Below are 18,269 nucleotides of genomic sequence, written 5' to 3'. Positions count from 1 at the left end.
CCCACAGGCTCCCTCTGGGGAGGTGGCTGTCGGAGCGTGGTCCCTGACCGACCACACCCGCAACACTTGGGAACTTGTCCAGATGCAAATTCTAGGAAACCAGCCCAGACCCACTGAACCAGAAATCGTAGAGGCAAGGATCTCCTGGTGGCTCTGATTCAACCTCAGGTTGGAGAACTACAGCTCTTGGGGTCCTGTTAGTGACCAGATGTGCAGGGTGGGGCGGAGGAGAAGTGGGGGTCGGGGATGTCTGCTCTTGCCTTTGATATTGGAATTAAGGTGAAGAGAACTCAGAGGTACAAACTCCCAGTTATTGAAATAAATAAGAATCAATAAGTCAAGAGGATGAAAAGTATGGCATAGGGAATATAGTTAGTAATGTTGTAATAATGTTGTATGGTGACAGATGGTGACCGTACTTATCACGGGGAGGACTGCCTAATGTACAGAGTCATTGAATCCCTAGGTTGTACACCTGAAACTAATCCAACACTGTAGGTCAACTATACTTTAATTAAAAAATGAATAAATAAATAATGAGACTACACAAAAAGGTAAATGAAGGATCTGTAACCAGCCAGCAACTTAAAAAAAAAAAAAAGAAAGAAAAAAAAAAAAGAAAAGAAAAGGAGGAAGCATCTTAAAACGAGAAAGTACCTAAAATCAATATCTCAAATTTTTATCACTGGTCCTGCCCTTCATGATCTTTTCCCTGTTCCTAAATTCCTTATTATAGTATTATTCACTTCCGATTTTTAAACCAGCTCACTCTTTTGACTAGACGCATTTATTATAAAAGGAAACCCTATTATCATTCACTCAAATGGAAACCTTACACGTGGTGCCACAAACAGACCATAAGCACAAGAATGCATGAAATGAGAGCAAAATAGCATCATTAAATTTGAGCCAGAATTTCCTGGACGAGGGCTCTCTCTCTCTCTCTTCTTATTAAAAAGGGGGCTCAGCAAACATTAGAGTCAGGCCACCGCCCAAGCTCGACTTCCTCTTGGCCTTAATCACATCGAGAGTCAAAAAGGGAATAGTGACCTCATTGAGGGGCTCGGTGATGATGAACTACTCTGCCAGCTGCCCCGCCCCCTAGAAAACCATCCCATCCTGTCTCTGTTCTACATTTTGGAAACCGCTGACTTAGAAGCTATCAAGGCATTCTAGAAGTCAGGGTCGTGTTGGGCTAGATCAGGACGTGGAAAACTACGGCCCAAGGCCACCTGCGTCTTGCAAGCTAAGAATAATGTTTCCGTTTGCAAATCGTTGAGTAAAAAAACCAAAAGAAGAATATTTCCTGACACAAAATACACGAGATGCAAGTCGCAGGGTCTGTAAACGATAGAGGAGTTTTCTGGCACGCAGGCATGTGCCCTGGTTTACATATTGTCTCCGCTGCTTTCAAGCTACAAAGGCAGGGTCAAGTAGCTGTCGCAGAGATTGTGTGGCCTGCAGAAACCCAAAGTCTTTACAATCTTAACTTTTTACAGGAAAAATCTGTCCATCGCTGGGCTAGGAGCACTGCAGACCTTCTCGGGTTCGAATCCCGACTGCCCCCTACTGCCAACTGACCACAACTGTGAGGCTTACAGGGCAGTAATGTGCAAAAGGCTATAGAATGGCACCCTGCAGATATTCAACGTATCTTGATGCTTCTGTTTATTGCCACTTCACGAGTGGGGAGGCTGGGACCCACAGGAGAAGGGTCCGGTCCAAGATCTCTCGGTGAGCCAGTGGCATCAGCTACCAGAAACATGATTTCTGCACTTGAAGGCTGTCCTCTTGCCTCGTCATCCTGCCTCCGGTGCAGCACCTCCTCCCTCTTACCCAGGCAATCACAGAGCACTGGTCCAGGAGTCAGCAGGGGAAGGACACTCGCATCTGTAAGTGCTTCACGCTTTACACACTGTCTCAGTTAATCCTTGCAAACATCCTGGCAGTTCCTTTGCAGCTGCGGAAGCTGGGCGTCACAGAGGTTAAGGAGCTTGCCCATGGCACCAGGCCCTGTGGAGCTGCGATTTAAAGCCTGGTGGGCAGGTTAGGAAGTACTTTTCCTTGGACCAGGCCCCTGAGCTCTGGTGTAGTCTGACAGGTACTCCTTATTTGCCTTTGATAAAGCTTGGTCCTCTCTGGCCCTCTGCTTCTCTATGTCAGAGGAAACAAGCCTCCTTGCAGGGACCTTTCAAGGGGATGCTCTACAGCTGACAATCTGTATCCAGTTCTGGGCATCCAGGAGGCAGGTCTTCTTGTCCCCAACACCTACCGGCTGCCAGGGCACAATTCCAGGGACTTACCCACAGTACTCGCCTTTCTGCTCCTCGCTAGACCTGAAGCGCAGGGTTGTGTGATACAGGGACCTGGAACGGACAGCACCTGAGTCAGCCACCCTTGGCTACAGCCTCAGGGGGCCTCCTGGGGCGGGCTTCCTTCAGAAGCCAAGCCTCTGACTTGGCTTTTACCGTCTCCATCCAACCCCCACACACCTACCAGACCCTAGGCACAACCCTCCAAGACGAGACCCAGTTGTCCTAGGGCAATGCCCACCTGAGATCCACCTTCTGAACCTGCGGGCACAGGCTGAAGAGGTCGGCCAGCATGAGGGGGCTCCTTGGGGACAGCCTTGTCTCACTCAGCCTGGGAAGGAAAGGAGTGGGACCATATGTGAGCAGGTAGGAGCCAAGCAAGAGCAGACAAGGAACCTGGATGGGCTGGAGGGGAAAGAGAAAAAAAGGATGGGGAGGGCTGGCGGGCCAGCAAGGCGATAAGGAAGAAGGCAGGGCCTCAAGAGGGACAAATAGGAGCTTAGAGTCAAGGAGACTTGGGTTTGAGCCCCAGTTCTGCTTATCGTCTGTGTGTCCTTGGACGCATCACTTAACCTCTCTAAGCATCAGCTTCCTTCCCTAGAAAAAAGGACTATTCATAGACCTTCTTCTAGGGTGTCGTGAGGGCCTCATCCTATCAAGCTTGTGCACTGCCTGGCACGACACCCAGGCTTGTTTTCTTATTATATTGTTTCTTCCCTCAAGCATGGACCAAACAGGCCAGTCCTGCTGACAGGGAATGGGAGGCGCTAGGCCCTTCGAGTCGTTTCTCAGTGATTTGGGGCTAGATAATTTGTTGGTGTTGGGGGCTGTCCTGTGGGGTGTTTAGCAGCATCCCAGACCTCTATTCACTAAACACCATCCGTAGCTCCCCCTCTCACCGCCCGCCTCCCTCTGCCATGACCAACGGAAATATCTCCGTTGCCATATATTCCTGATGGGCAAAATCACCCCTGGCTGTGAACCCCCGCCTTCCAGAAAGTGAGATGGCTCCATCTTGCCCTCAGAGGCATCCTTGGTGCTTCCATTTCCCTTGCCCCACAAACTCTCTATCAGCTTGTCGCGTCTGTTCCATTCTCAAGTTCTACCCTGGATCTGCCTACTTCTGCCCTGGCCCCCAATCCCCAGCCCGCACCATCTCCGACCCTGTAGAGCCTCTTCCCTGCTCTCACTTCCACTCTTGTCCTCTAACCCCTTCTCAACCCAGCAGCCAGACTGAACTTTTGAAAACACACATCATTCCTCTGCCTTTCAAGCCCCCTTGGACACAAACCCCCAAGCTCCTCCCCATGGTTCCCAGGCCCTGTGTTGTCTGGTCCAGGTCCCTCTCTCTACCTCCCACCTGGCAACTCTCCCTGCCTGCCCCAGGGTGCTGGCCGCATTGCCCTTCTGGCTGATCCTTGAGCCCACCAAGCTTAATCTTGCCTCAGGGTCTCACATGTGCTCTTCCCTCTACTTGGAATGCTGTTCCCTTCTCTTCACAAGCCCGAATAGTCCCTTTTGTCCTTCAGGCCTAACCTTAGCATCCCTTCTTAGAGGTATTCCCCGACCACCCTCACCGTTGCAGACGCTCTTGACCACGTTACCTAGAAAAATGCCTCATCACTGTCTGAATTTGTGCTTTTACTCGCTTATTGTCCAGCTCCCTCTACCACAAGGTAAGCAAGCTCCAAGAAGACAAGGACCTAGCCTTTCTTGCCCCCTCTTTGCTGTGTCTCCAGCCCTCCAAACAGTGGCTGGCCCACTATGGATTGAGTAATACAAAGCGTGAGCCCTGGTGAGGGACAAGCTGGCCACCTCATTCCAAAGACGGATGAGAGCTGGGGCCGATGCTGTGTGACTTGGGCATGGAGAGGTCTCTCTCTGGTCTGGAGTCTCCCACCTGTTCATGTCAGCCTGCCACTTTTTGTGTCCAAAGGAGCCCTTCCCATTGTGGGTGCCGTGGGTTGAGCCGCCTCTGGAATGTCACACGTCTCCTCCTTCCCGTCCCTACAGGACTCAGGGATAAGCAAGATCCTGGATGTGAAGCGAGCCGTCTCAGGCATCCCAGAGCCTTGGCGTTAGTACTTATGTTGCTGTTATTAATGGTATGATTTAATTTCCTGTTGTATTTTTCCATCTCAGCTGCAGCTGCCTTCCCCCCTGCTAGAAGAGTATTTAAAGTAAATCCTTTTTAAATTCTAACCAGTCTGAGCCAAAATTAGAAAGTGGAGTTTTAAATACTTTCAAGAATGCTGCTTAAGTTACCCTTTTACAGAGTTAGATGGTGACCTTTAAACATGGGTGGGTGACATATATACAACCCACATCTGTGAAGTCCCTTTCTAGGAGTTGGTGACCTTTTTGTGGGCAAGACATCCAAGAGCCCATTTGTCACAGACTTTCCGTTCTTCAAGGCGCCTGTAGAAGAAGGCGTCTTGTTTGAGTCCCGACCCTGCAGGAGGGGTCGGGAAATATTAGTCCCATTTGTCAGATGAGGAACGGCAGGCCCAGAGTGGTCAAATAACTCCCCCGCCCCACCAAGGTTAGCAGGGTATTAGTGACGAGCTCCCGGTTGTGGCAGATAAAATGAAAGAGCCCAAGAGAAGGAGCGGCAGGCAAGGAGGGGGATGGCTTTGGAACCCAAGCCCTCAGGCCAGGCCAGGGCAACGGGGAAACCAGTCTTACTGCAGCAGGCTTAGCTGGGGGAGCCGGGGCAAGTGGTTCAGCAGGGTCTCCAGGCTCTGGTCACTCAGGACCTCACAGGACAACCTGTGAAACAAAGCATCTGAATGAGGTGGGGAGCTGTGGGGAAAGCTAGGAGCACTCCCTCACAGCCAGAGCCTTCCGGAGAGGGGTTCCCCAACGCGCTCCCTCCAAATGCTGGGCCCTTGAGGTATCATTGAGGCGGGAGGAAAAGGAAAGTCACAGAAGTTTGGAAAATGCTGGCTAAGCCAAATTCAGTAGTTTCCTTTGCTGCAGGACATCTCAGAGTTTGAATATGCTGCTGTGCATCGTGAATTTCCATGGAGCTCTAACGCTTTCTCCCACATGTTGTGGACTAGCGGGATTATTATTTCGAGGGCCATGAAGATTGGTGCTCGGCGGAAGACACGTGTTAAGAAGAGAATGCCCCCTTAACCCGTGGTAAAGTAATAGTGGAAGGTCAGGCCTGCAGCACGTCGGCAAAGGATCTGAGATGCCTGGGTCTCTGTCAAAACCGGACCGAACAGCTGATCATTGTCAGGATAATTTGTCGCCACCAGGTCCGCTTAGGGGAAATGCTAGGTACCCACCCTTCGGGGTCTGCTCTGGCTACAGGACTCGGGCAAACAGGGTGTCTAAGTGCCCTGGGATTTACATAGCCTCCCCAGGTCTATGTCTGTCCCTGCTCTCCTCTGTCCCTGTTCCTTTGTGCCCTGCAGACCGCTTTTTCCTCTCACTGGGCCCTCCAGGGGCCAAGCCGCTGCATTATTTGCTGGTTGGGAGCTACCGTGGGAGAGGCAGCCTCTGATTCTGGAGCTGGAGCCTCAGGGCCAAACCTCTGCCAGGGTCCAGGCACCTCTACACCCTCTGTCCCAGGATAGGGCCAAGGGCTCCAAGCATTGGCAGAATAGGGGGTCTTCACAAAAGGCGGGTCCATCTGCAACCCCCGCCCCCCGCCCCACACACATGGTTTCTCACCAGGCCCCAAATACATGGTGTTGTGGCTTCTGGTTGGGCCAATGTGGACTTTACACACTTTTTTTTTTTAGGCAATAGAAATGTTACCCATCACAACATCTCACATGGAATACTGAAATGTTCACAAAGTAGACGTAAGGTGGTAGAATCTGGGGAGGGGGCCGGAACCCATCACCTTCCCTGGCATCCAAATTGCTGGAGTTCGGCATTAAGTACCTTGATAACAATATTCTCATACGTGGTCCCAGCACTCTACAGCTGGCAAAGCGCTTTCATGTTATAATCTCATTTTTCCAGCCACAGCTGGGGGGTGGGGGTGCTTAGACCCTCATCTGTGCTCAGACCACTGCCTGAGATAGTTTACATTGTCTCCCACTATGGCGGGTGAGCCTCAGCAGGCAGTGATGTCCAGCCATGCTTTGCTCCCTCCAGGGCCTGGTCCGGTGCCTGGTATACAGCAGGTGCTTAACAGTGAAATAATGGAAGGGTGCTTTTTGCAGTACTGGCCGCAGTGCTATAAAAAACACCACCAGCAGCAGCCTGGATGTCTGTCTAGACTCTAGAGAGGGGTGGTTGAATCGCCTGTGGCATATCCAAACTGTGGAGGGTTAATATTAAAAGGCATAAGTGTAAAAAATAGAAGGTACAGATATACAAATGTTACATAAAAACGCATTAGAAACGATCAGGATGATTAAAAATTCATGGGCTACTCCATGATTTTAATATGCCATATAGTAATGTTAATATTTTAGGTCTGATAATGGTTTTGTGGTTATACAAAAAAATAAACAGTACTCACTTTTCAGTTTCGCATACTGAAATAACTACAGATGCAGTTGTAAGGTGTCTGGGAATCACTTCGAAATAACGTCTGTGTGCGTATGTGTGTTGGGGCCGTGACGTGATAATTATTGAGGCAGGTGGAAGGGACTGAGGGCCCACTACAATATTCGCTCTACTTTTTTTTTTTTTTGAGAGACAGAGAGGGCGCTAGTGAGTGAGGGGCGGGGGCGGGGGGGGGGGGAGAGAGAGAGAGAGAGAGAGAGAGAGAGAGAATCCCATGAGGGGCAGAGGAGGTGGCTGGAGAGACAAAGAGAAACGGGGCTCACCAAAAGCCAGGGCTGGAACTTACCCGACACAGGGCTCAAACTGTCAAACTGTGAGATCATGACCTGAGCCAAAGTCAGATACTTAACAACTGAGCCACCCAGGTGTCCCTTATTCATTCTATTTTTATATATGTTTGAAAGTTCCCATTACAGAAGTGTGTGTGTGTGTGTGTGTGTGTGTGTGTGTGTGTGTGTGTGTGTTTAATAAAAAAGTAACTTCACAGTAGGGAAATCAGACAAATGGTATCTCGGCCAGGCGGTCAAGGTCAACATCAACAGTGCTAAGTCAAGTCCATAGCATGCACCTCTGAGACACGACAAGAAGGATGCTTCACTTCTGTGGTCTTCTTCCCCCCAAACCCATAACCCCAGTTCATCCGTGAGAAAAACATCAGACAAAACCAAATTGAGGGGCATTTCACAAACCATGTCACCAGTACTCCTCAAGGCTGTCAAAGTCATGAAAAATGAAGACTAAGAAACTGTCACAGACCAGATAGACTAAGGACATTGACTAACTGCATTGCGGGATCTTGGACAGGATTCTGGATCAGAGAAAGGGCCTTCGTAGAAAACTGGTGACATCCCAATCAAGCCTGGGGTGCAGTTAACAGTCCTGTAGCAAGGTTGATTTCTCAGTTGTGACAAATGTACCATGACAAGTGATATAAACAGCAGGGGCAGTGGGTGGAGGAATTCTCTGGACCAGCTTTGCAACTCTTCTGGAAATCAAGTCTTAAGCTATTCTAAAATAAATGGTTTATTAAAATGTTTACTGGCGGGGCGCCTGGGCGGCTCGGTCGGTTGAGTGACCGACTTCGGTTCAGGTCATGATCTCACGGTTTGTGAGTTTGAGCCCCGTGTCAAACTGACCACTCAGAGCCTGGAGCCTGCTTCAGATTCTGTGTCTCCCTCTCCCTCTGCCCCTCCCCCACTCATGCTCTGTCTCTCTCTGTCTCAGAAATAAATAAACATTAAAAAAAATTTTTTAAAGTTTACTGGCTCCATATTCCAGGAAAGCCACAATGTACTGTCACGAGACAAAAGCTCATCGCAGAGACGTTACACGGTAAGATCCTGTGTCGGTTAACAATGTCAAAACCCCCTTGTTCTGTGTCCATAAGCATTTGCACACGGAGAAAGGCATGGAAAGACGGGTACCAGGTGATGAACATGGATGAGCCTGCTGCGAGGGTCAGAGATGGGGGTGGGAAAGTAGGCACAGAGACCGTAGTGAGTGGGAGAATCATGTCAGTGAAGCTGTCGAATGCAGTGGGTCTGTGACCGCAGACAGGTAACAACGGAACATGCACACGGATGAGGAGTGGAGGGTCCCGGGGACAAAGGACAGCACTGACTAGATGAGGAGAGGGGTGTATTTAGGGGAGGCAGGCTTGTCTTGGATTTCTTTACGTTAAGGTAATTACTGTCAGAAGATGACAACGATGAGGACCAAAGGAAAGGCCGAGCATCTCTGCAGATGACAAAGCTGAGGCACAGGGAGTTAGAGCCATTTGCCCAAAGTCACCCAGCCTGGAGGTGGCTGGGCCGGGACTCCTTTGATTCTAAGGTCCAGTCTCTGGTCACAGACCCCAGTGTTCTGGGGTGGGTGAGCTGCTAACCGGGAGAGGGAGGCCCAGAGGAGGGGCCTTCAGAGGTGATCTGCTTCAGCCATGGAGGCAGCCCGGGGGGTGGTCAGGGCTCCAGGGATGGAGGGAGCAGATCGGGGCTCCCAGGAGCCCGGGGTCGAGCAGATGGGGAAAGGGAAGCGGCCTCTCCCAGGAGGAGGGGCAAGGTGCCCTGTGGGACACAAGGAGCCTTCTACCAATAGGTCAGGGGCAGGCAGGGCTACAGGGTCTGGTGGGAAGGGACCAGCAAGGACTCACCTGTAGCCAGGATACCCCCACCCCCACCCCCACCCACGGGGCAGATGCCCACAGGGTGTCCTCTAGGGCTGCGTCCTCCTTACTTACTTGACTTCCAGAGGCCCCGGGCACTTCTCCAGAGTCTCACAGAGGTGGGTGAGGCTCAGGGGCTCCAGCAGACACTGCCGGAGGCTGAAAGGGAGCAGTGGGTGGGGCAGGCGTCAGAGAGGACCCAGGGCCCTTCTGCAGCCCCAGGGCCCTCCCCTTCTCCCTCTGCCCCTCCTCCTCCACCTCTAGGCTGCAGGAGCCTTCCCTTTCAGGGCATGCTCTGCACTCCAAGTGTCCCCTATAGCCCGATCCCCACCACTCAGTGACAGTAAAGGACCCCAAGTGCCTAGCTGCCCTTGCTCAGTTCCAAGGCCTCCCCACTGCCACTGCTCTTGCCTGAGTCCAGGCCACCACTGTCACTTGCCCGGACCACTTTAATACCCTCGAACTCCCCTCTGGCCTCCATGTAATCCTTCTCCACCTGCCAGTATCTTATCTCTTAAATGCAAATCTGACTATGCCTCTCAGGAGCTTAAGTCCCCTGTGGCTCCCTATTACTCTTATGCTAAAAGCAAAAGGCCTTTTCCATGGCCTCACTTGCCTTCGCTCACCTCCACTTGCCCTGTATATGTCCCAGCCACACTGACATGCTTCCCAAGAACCAAGCTTTCCCTCCTCGGGGCTTTTGCCCAAGTTGACCCATCTGCCTGGGACACCCCTCCCCACTCTTCCGCTGGATAACCCTGTTTGGGCCCCAGCTGAGGTGGCTCTCTTCCTAGGTGAGGAAAGCAAGGCCCAGAGAGGGGAGGGGCCCAGCCATGGTCACACAGCCCCCCGAGGCAGAGCTGAGAAGTCTTCTGAGAAAACAACAATGTGGTGTCTTTTCTCAAGGGAGAAGTCTGGGCCCAGCAGCCCCCCTCACCAGCCTTCATACTGGCCCTCTTTCTCTTCCCTCAAACTCCCTCTCCCCCAGCCCTAGCTCCCTTTAGCCTCTCCTCACTCCCTGACCCTTCACCCCTATCATGGTTACCCCCAAATAAGAAGTGGGTAAGACAGTACCAGATGCTCCTGGGGATGCAGCGCTGATCAAACGCGGAGAACCGGGCTCCCGCTGGGAACTCTGGCAAAGGTCCACCAGCCAACTGATCCCTTGGGGTGGGGAGACCGTTTTGAGAGGGAAGTTCAAATCGTGCACATTGGAAGAAAGACTCAGAAGTCAGGGCTGCAGGGGGCCTAGGGACAACCAAGGCCCGCACTGCACAGATGGGGAAACTGAGGCCCATGAAAGGGAGACCAGAGTGAGAAAAGCCGGCAGCTTACACATGGTCCAGGTGGCAGCACCTGACTAGGTCAGGGGGAGCCAGGAGGGAGCCCCTCCTCTCTCTGATCACCAGTGCGGCATTCACGGACTTCACCTTCCTGTGCCTCCATTCTTTAGGCTTCAAGAACCCAGAGTCCCCAGAAACGGAGACCTGGGCCCGGGACGTACGACCACCCGGGCCCACATCAGGCCGCCCCGGGGCTTGCCAACCTCCCACGAGAGCCCAGGGTGCCCGGCCCCACTAGGGGGCAGCCAGAAATATCTGCGCAGAACCAACTGTCGTTCCTTGTTTACTGCAAAGGTGGGGAGACTTTGTCGAGCACCAACGGTTCTTGGCTTCTCAAATGCCATACTCACACAAGGTCAGAAGTCTGCAGAAATCTGCAAATGTCTCCAGGGACGAAGCCTCGCTGCCCTCCCTCCCCCTCGGCAGCCCTGTGCCAACGCCTGCTCTGGGCTGTAACACCACCACCGTGGCCTCCCTCCCCAACCGCACTGCCTCCTTCCAAGAGAGACCTCAGCGGCCGATGACCACAAACCTACTGACACAGGGGTACAGGCGCAGAAGTGGTGCCACACCTGCGTGGGTTACTCTAGGGCTAAAGGCATGGGGCTGGGGTGGGGGGCACCCGGAAGAAATGGGGACCGGGGGGAGAGGGGAGCCCACACTACCCCCGCAGCTCTCCCTCCTCACCTGCCTCTTCTGTCACCTCTCAGGACGACGTGCTGGCTCTCAGAGCTGCAGAGAGAGAGGAGGCATCAGTCTGACTGAGACCGGGCGGCCTGGTCAAGGAGCGCCTGGAGAGAGGTCCACTTTTTCAGCAAATACGACGACACGTATACTAAGCATAACTACACTGATGAGGGCACATCCAAGGTGCACCACTGACACGACTCCCTTTTATTCTCGCAGTGCCGCTGTGAGGTAAGGAGGGATTCTTACCTCTCTTTGACAGATGAGGGAACAGGTATGGAGAGGCTCAGCGACGTGCTCAAATCTGCACGGCATGTAAGTGGTGAGCCTGGGTTTGCACCTGATCTGTCTGTGCTCACACGTCCCGCTCTTGGAAGGGGAAAGGGGAGGACTGGGCAGACCTCACTGAAACCACGGCTCCTCTGCATGGCCTGGCTGGGTGACTTCCCTCCTATATTTTCATCAGCTCCAGAGACCCCACGAGGGAGCGCTCAATGGCCACCAGGGAGCTCCCAGTTTCCGTAAAAGTCTCCCAGGATAATCCAGAGAGCGAGCAAGGGAGAGCTGATGGATTGTGTCCCATGGCAAATTTGGAGAGATGTGACAGTCCCAGGGCGACATTCATTCATCCGTCCGTTCACTCATTCGGCGGACATCTAGCACATGCTCACTGGACCTGGGACCATGCAGGGCCCCGAGGAAGCTGCACTGCGATCGTGACAGACAAGAAGTGCGGTGGGAGCTGATGGCCTGTGCGGTCAGAGGGCGGAGCGGGGGGCCCAGAGGCACACTCACTTGACTTCCAGGTGGAAAAGCCACTGCACAGTTGAGAAGCACTGGGTCAAAATGAACACCGAATCCAGGGACAAGCCGTTCTCACTGAGGCTGGAGAATCATAGGGGTGACGTTAACAGAGCTCACCCAAGACTCAAAACCTCCCTGTTTGTGGTGAGAACCCAGGGCAGGGGAGAGCTGTCCCTGAGTCCAGACGACAGAGCTCACTGAACCCCAAACGGTCGGAGGGTGCCTCTTCTAACTCCCTATTGTACATATGGGGAAACTGAGGCCCAGAGAGCGGCAAGGTCTTGCCCAAGGTTATGAGACATGTCAGTGACAAAGCTGAGAATACAAGTCTGGTTCCCTGGGTCTGTGATAAATCTGGGGAGTGCTTTCAGGCCGGAGTTGTGCCTCAATTTCCCCACCTGGTAAAAGAAGGGCGGTGCCCAGTGCCAAATGAAAATGCAGGGGTTCCTGTTCAAAAGGCAGGAGCAGAGCTTTTCCTTTCTTTTGGGTCTGTCAATCTGTCACGGTGTTTTTCTATCTGCCGTTTAACGTCGCACTCCTCTGGCACGGGTACTGGTAGGTGAGTGCGGACTCTCATGGGTCTGGGGTCAGAGTATTTCGCAGTATGGAGGAGGTCACATGGAAATTTGCGCCCATCTACATATAATTTGCCTGCAGTGGTGAGGCCTACCTCCCCACCCACATGCAGGCCCAGAACAGGAACAGAGGCCACCCCTTCTTCCCAGATCCCACAGCAAGACAGCAGGGAGGGCCCTCAGGCCACAGCACTCATTCTAAAGTTGTAGACAAAACCAGAGCCAGCCCCTCTTATAGTTTAGGTGTTAACTGGGAACCAGGGGCCCAGAGAGGTGAGGTAACTTGCCTCAGGTCACACAGAGAACTAATAGTTGTGAGCTCTCCCCAGGGGCTCCTCTCACTGTAGCCCAGAAGAGCTCAGGAGGAGGAGATGGGTATGTGGGAGCCTAAAACACAGGGGTCTTTTAGCATCCAGAAACTCTAGTCTGTTGCAGGCAAAGTCCTGGGGCTCCTGGCCTCTTTCTAGGGCATCCCTCCCATACTGAACATCTTCCCTCTTTCTGCTCTCCAGCTTCCCTGGGCACCCTGATTGGGTATCCTGTCTGCCACAAATCCTCCCTGCCTACCAGCTTGTTCCCTGTCAACAGCCCCTCCCTACACCCCAGGGCCAGCATGGCCGCCAGTCATTAGGCTAACTAATCATTAGGTGACACTTCAGCCATGCTCGACCAGGTAACCTGGGCCTCCCAGAGAGGCTGTGCAGAGACACAAAGACAGGTTCAAGAAACAGAACCTTAAGTCAGCAGCTGGATCACTGAGTCACAGAGGCCAGTCTCTGTTAATGAGAGTCACAGCGTAAGTACCCTTTTTGAGCACTTACCATGTGCCACGGACTGGACTAGGTTACTGACTTTCATTTTCTGATTTAATCTTTACAATAACGCAGGAGGGAATGAGATGGGACACAGAACACACCCCCACACACACACTCTCTCACTCTCTCTCTCTCTCTCTCCCTCCCTCCTTCCTTCTGATGAGGACAAGCCTCAAGAGGCTTTGCCTAGTTAGCTACTCACTTCAAGGACTGTAGAGTGCCCAACCCTGGGAGCAGCTGAGCCAGCTGGGCCGCGCCTTCGTCCCCCAGAGCGTTGCCTGAGAAGCTGGGAGGGCAGAGGGGAGAAGAGGTTAATGCAGGATCGGATTGGGGCTGGTAGGAGCTTTGTCTCTCCACTCCGGTCACTCAGTCACTTAGCTTCTCCTGAAACTGGGACACCACCCTGAGCTGCCAGGCCGGATCTCAGAAGGTCCCACATGGGTCAGCTGCAGTTTCCCCCAGGGCTCCTATCCTGAGGTCTGTGATGCTGGGGAGTCAAGAATGGACTTCAGAGGGGGTCGTATGTGGGGACCTGTATTTTAGGGGGAAGGGGTAACCCCTCGCCAGATTCTCTAAGGGGTTCCTGATTGCAGGAAGGAAAGACTGCCGATCTGAATCTTAAAGAATCAAAACAAAACCCAGCACGCTGACACCCACTGCCTGATGGGCCCCTCGGGCCCCTCCCCCCCCCCCACCTTCCAACAGCAAGCACTCACTCAAGGTGACTGAGGCGACAGCTTCCTCCCAGTGCCCTGCAGAGCTGTGCTAGGTGCTTGGCTTGCAAGCCACAGTGTGTCAGCCTGCAGAGGGGGAAGCACAGCCCTGCGGTGTCTGCCTCTTTGAACAGAGGTAACAGTGGCCACCACCCCCACACACATAGGAGAGGCTTTCAGGAGAGGGACGGGGACGCATCTGGGATCCAGACAGAGGGACCAACGCACACCACACACATCAGACATGCCACACATGCGGCATCTGCCGCATAAGGCAGTAGAAAGCCAGAGACAGTAAGAGACACAGGGAGGCAAGCAGACTAAGATGGAGAGACACTAAGATGAGAGACAGAGGAAACAGATGCAGAGATACACGTGCACACGCACCTACACACCCATGCACATGCAGGCATGTGCACACACACATGCATACACATGCACACGCACACACATGCATGCATGTACATGCACACACATGCACACATGCATGCACACGCACACAAAGTATGCACACACGCACATGTATACACACACATGCACACACGCATACACATGCACACACATGTACAAACATGCACATACACGCACAAACATGTGCGTGCACACACATGCACACGCACACACATGCATACACATGCACACACGCGCACACGTACATATGCATGTACAAACATGCACACACGTGCACGCACACACATGCATACACATGCACACGGACACACACATGCGTGTACACGCACACACATGCACACATGTGTACACGCGCATGCACATACACACATGCATGCACACGCATATGCATGCACACACATGCATACGCATGCACACACACATATGCACGCACATGCATGCACAAACGTGCACGCAAATGTGCATGCACGCACATGCACACGCGTGCATACACATGCATGTACACACACGCACACATATGCACACACATGCATATGCACGCATACATATGCACACACAAACATGCACATACACGCAACATGTGCATGCACACACATGCATGCGCGCACATATGCACACATATGCACATGCATGCACACACACATATGCAGGTGCACATACACACACAGTGCCAGGAGAGAATAGACAGACAATGAAAGAAAAGGCAGCAAAGACAGAGAAACAGGAAATATAAGAGAAACAAGAAGCAACAGAGACAGGGAGAATCAGATGGACCTAGAATAAGAGAGAAGTCCAGAAGAATATTGACAGGAGCCTGTGGGGGCTGAGTTAAGTCCCAGGATGAGGAAGGAAGGGGCCACATGTCCCCATTCTCTCCATCCAGAGTCCCCACAACTCATCAGCTGCTGGAGGTCAGGGGAGCTAAGAGGAGTGGGGGCTCCCAGGCAGGGAAGGTAACTGAGGAGCTGCCTCATGAGCCCTGGGTGGGATGGACTGGGCAGGGGAGGTGGGCAGGGAAGCCAGGCCACAACTCCTGGATACAACAGGTCATGTCTTCCAGGGAGCACCTGAGGCCAGAGGCCTGGGAACAGGCTTCGAGAGGAGGAAGGGATGAGCCTCGAGCCACAGCCAGGCCTGCAGGCCAGCACCGTACCTGATCCTTGTGGAGTGCGGGGGCAGCTCACAGGGCATCTGCCGCATAAGGCCGTCACGGAGTGCAGCCCTGGAGGGACACACACCAAGGCCAGGCTGAGCAAACTCCTCAGCCACTATCTCCAAGCCCACCCTCAGCCTCACCTCCCGCCATTCAGTCTCTACACGAGGCCCGGGGACAGCCAGACCTCGGTTCCACTTGGGCTTCTTGGCTTCCAGGCTGCGTGACGTGGGACAAATCACGTAGCCTTTCGCTGGGACAACGCATGTGAACTGCCTGAATGTGCTGCTTGCTGCATGCACATCATAGTAAGTGCTCAGCTAACCTTGGCTGTTAGTATCATTAATCTCAACAACATCATTAGTGCCTTCAGAGATGTCAGCCTAGAGCTCAGACCTTACATAAGACATTGTAGGAGACACTGAGGGGCCAAGAGCTGAGTCTCTGCCCGTATGTTGGGCTGGGATAATCCAGGCACCTTGTAGGCGGCAAACTTCCTCTAAGGGGTCCTCATGCCAGAGGGAGCCAGAAGTTCTGACCAAAATCAGAGCTATAGACCAAGCAGTCCGCAGTCCTTGGGTTTAGGCTGAAGGACCCCAGGCTCTGGTGCTCTGCTGTGTGGCTATCCCATCCCCACCCCAGTACGCCATTCTGTGTCACGGGGCAAAGGGGAGGCAGTCTGTCCTTTGACACTCCCTCTCAGGGCTGCCTCCCTTGCTGAGTCTGTCGGCTTCTTAATCCTTCGTGAATCTGTCAAGGTTCCCTGGCAGCTGAGTGATGCTGTCCAGCTGTGGAGGCCAGGGAGGATCCGGCCCTGGCTAAGGATGTGGCCAGGGTGAGGCTGGGCCCTACCTCTCCTGGATCCCTCCCTGTTCCTCCTGCTCCAGGGCAAACGTGAGGACCACCGTTTTTCGCAGCAGGCTGCAGAGAGAAGAGAGAAGGGGACAAGAGGCTTACAGGGGGTCCTTGTGTCATTTTATAACCTCGCCTGGAGGGACCTAGAAGGTGTCACCTCCCACCTGTAGCTGCAGCTACTTGCTGTCACTTCCTGAGTTTCTGGGCTTCTGAAGTCTTTCTACAACAGAGATTTTGCAAACTGATTAAGCCCCATTTCCTGACAAGTCCTTCAAAGAAAGCCTCAGTTCTGCTTTCTCTCTGGTGTGGGCCTCAGGTTGAAACCCTCCTCCCTCTACTATGTTTTCAGAGCATGCTCGGTCGAGGGCACTCACCCCAGCACAGCGGGGTCACTGCCAGGTCCGGGACAGGCACCGACATTCCACCCGAGGCTGTAACTTACAGCAGGAGCATCCCTAACCTCACCTGTATAAACTACAAGCTAAATACACATTTCTCATTGCAGAGGTCATACTTCTTCTGAGTGGAGAACTTACAAACTTTACTAAAGTAGGAAAGAAATAAAGAAAACCACCAACCATCTTTTCTACCTATCAATGACCGCTGATAATACTTGGGAGTGGGTTCTCCAAGTCTTTTGTTTTTTTGTTTGTCTGTTTTATTGTTTTTTTTAAGTTTATTTATTTTGAGAGCGCAAGCAGGGGAGGGACAGAGAGAAAGAGAGAGAGAGAGAGAGAGAGAGAGAGAGAGAGAGAGAGAGAGAGAGAGAGAGAGAGAATATCCCAAGCAGGCTCCACACTGTCAGCACAGAGCCTGACACAGGGCTCAAACCCATAAACCATGAGATCATGACGTGAGCTGAAACCAAGAGTCAGACGCTTAACCCACTAAGCCACCCAGGAGCCCCCCCTTTTTTATATGCAATTAATGTTCCTTCTTTTTTGCCTTTTTTTTTTAAATGAGATTAACTTACAGATTCTCTTTTGAAAGCTCAGTTTTTAAAGGCACAGGTGAAGCCAAGGTGACAAAATATTGATAATTATTGGTGGGAGCTGGGGTGTTCATGGCATCATTCCTTCTACCTTTTGAGTATGTTTGAAAAGCCTTACTGTAAAAGCAATGAATCAAAATTTTTGTTTATTTAATATGCCACAGTCAGCTCTCCATGCTATAATTGTACCTATACCACTATTTTTCATTGAGTTTTTCTCTCTGAAGATAACTTAGTTTACTTACCTAATATTCAACTGTTACACATTTAAAGTACATTCATTTTTTTCCTATATAACCAATGCTGAGGTGAACATCCCTGCATCTAAATGTGTTTGTACCAGCAATATGATTTCTTTACTATAAATTTCTAGCAATAAAGAGCGTCATTTGGAATGAGCTAAGGATCCCTTATCAGATCATTATATACAGTGAACCAAGGTCTCTTAATCTCTCGTTTGGGTTAATTGGCGTCTCTCTCCTCCTCAAAGGAGGGACCACCCTACTCAGTGAAGAGCCCTTCTGGGTGGGGACTGTGTTGACTGTGTTAGCATCTGTCCTCAGCATCTAAGACTGAATACTGAGACTTACAGAAATAAGGTTGGGCCATGTCTTGGGTCAAGTTCCCTAGAAGCAGAGCCTGAGCCTATGAATGGGGCAGTGGCTCAAGTGTCACCTGATGATCACTTGTGTGCGTGATGTACTAAGGGCCTGCTCTCAGGAGGAACTGGGAAGGGAAGGGAAGCAGAACAGAGCAAGTCCTCAGCCTGATCCCACAGGGAGCTCTGGAGCGTGAATGGCACCAAAAGTTTGTCCCACCTGAGGCCAGAGGGCTGGAGAGTGATATCTCTGCCTCTGTCATTGGCCACTCCTGGCTGGGGGAATTGGGAGGGTTACCTCCCAGGCATCACTGGCTCCTA

At 52.2% G+C, this 18,269-nt stretch overlaps 1 protein-coding gene across 12 annotated transcripts in view; it reads right to left on the bottom strand.

Moving 5' to 3' along the window:
• Window positions 1-18,269, bottom strand: part of NLRC5 (NLR family CARD domain containing 5) — an 87,061-nt gene that overhangs the window by 23,128 nt on the left and 45,664 nt on the right. For 11 of the 12 annotated variants that reach the window (XM_042970031.1, XM_042970034.1, XM_042970041.1 and 8 more), the window contains 11 exons: window positions 16,357-16,425; window positions 15,505-15,573; window positions 13,944-14,027; window positions 13,430-13,513; window positions 11,829-11,918; window positions 11,034-11,078; window positions 10,078-10,167; window positions 9,079-9,162; window positions 4,998-5,081; window positions 2,554-2,643; window positions 2,304-2,366 (listed from right to left, as the gene is read on the bottom strand). In XM_042970031.1, coding sequence (XP_042825965.1) covers window positions 2,304-2,366; window positions 2,554-2,643; window positions 4,998-5,081; window positions 9,079-9,162; window positions 10,078-10,167; window positions 11,034-11,078; window positions 11,829-11,918; window positions 13,430-13,513; window positions 13,944-14,027; window positions 15,505-15,573; window positions 16,357-16,425 — 852 coding nt within the window. The remainder of the gene's footprint in view (window positions 1-2,303; window positions 2,367-2,553; window positions 2,644-4,997; window positions 5,082-9,078; window positions 9,163-10,077; window positions 10,168-11,033; window positions 11,079-11,828; window positions 11,919-13,429; window positions 13,514-13,943; window positions 14,028-15,504; window positions 15,574-16,356; window positions 16,426-18,269) is intronic. The other variant, XM_042970042.1, reaches the window with a different exon arrangement.

This window comes from Panthera tigris, chromosome E2, assembly GCF_018350195.1.
Source record: "Panthera tigris isolate Pti1 chromosome E2, P.tigris_Pti1_mat1.1, whole genome shotgun sequence".
Lineage (NCBI taxonomy): Eukaryota > Metazoa > Chordata > Mammalia > Carnivora > Felidae > Panthera > Panthera tigris.
This window is presented reverse-complemented; position numbering and strand designations above follow the sequence as displayed.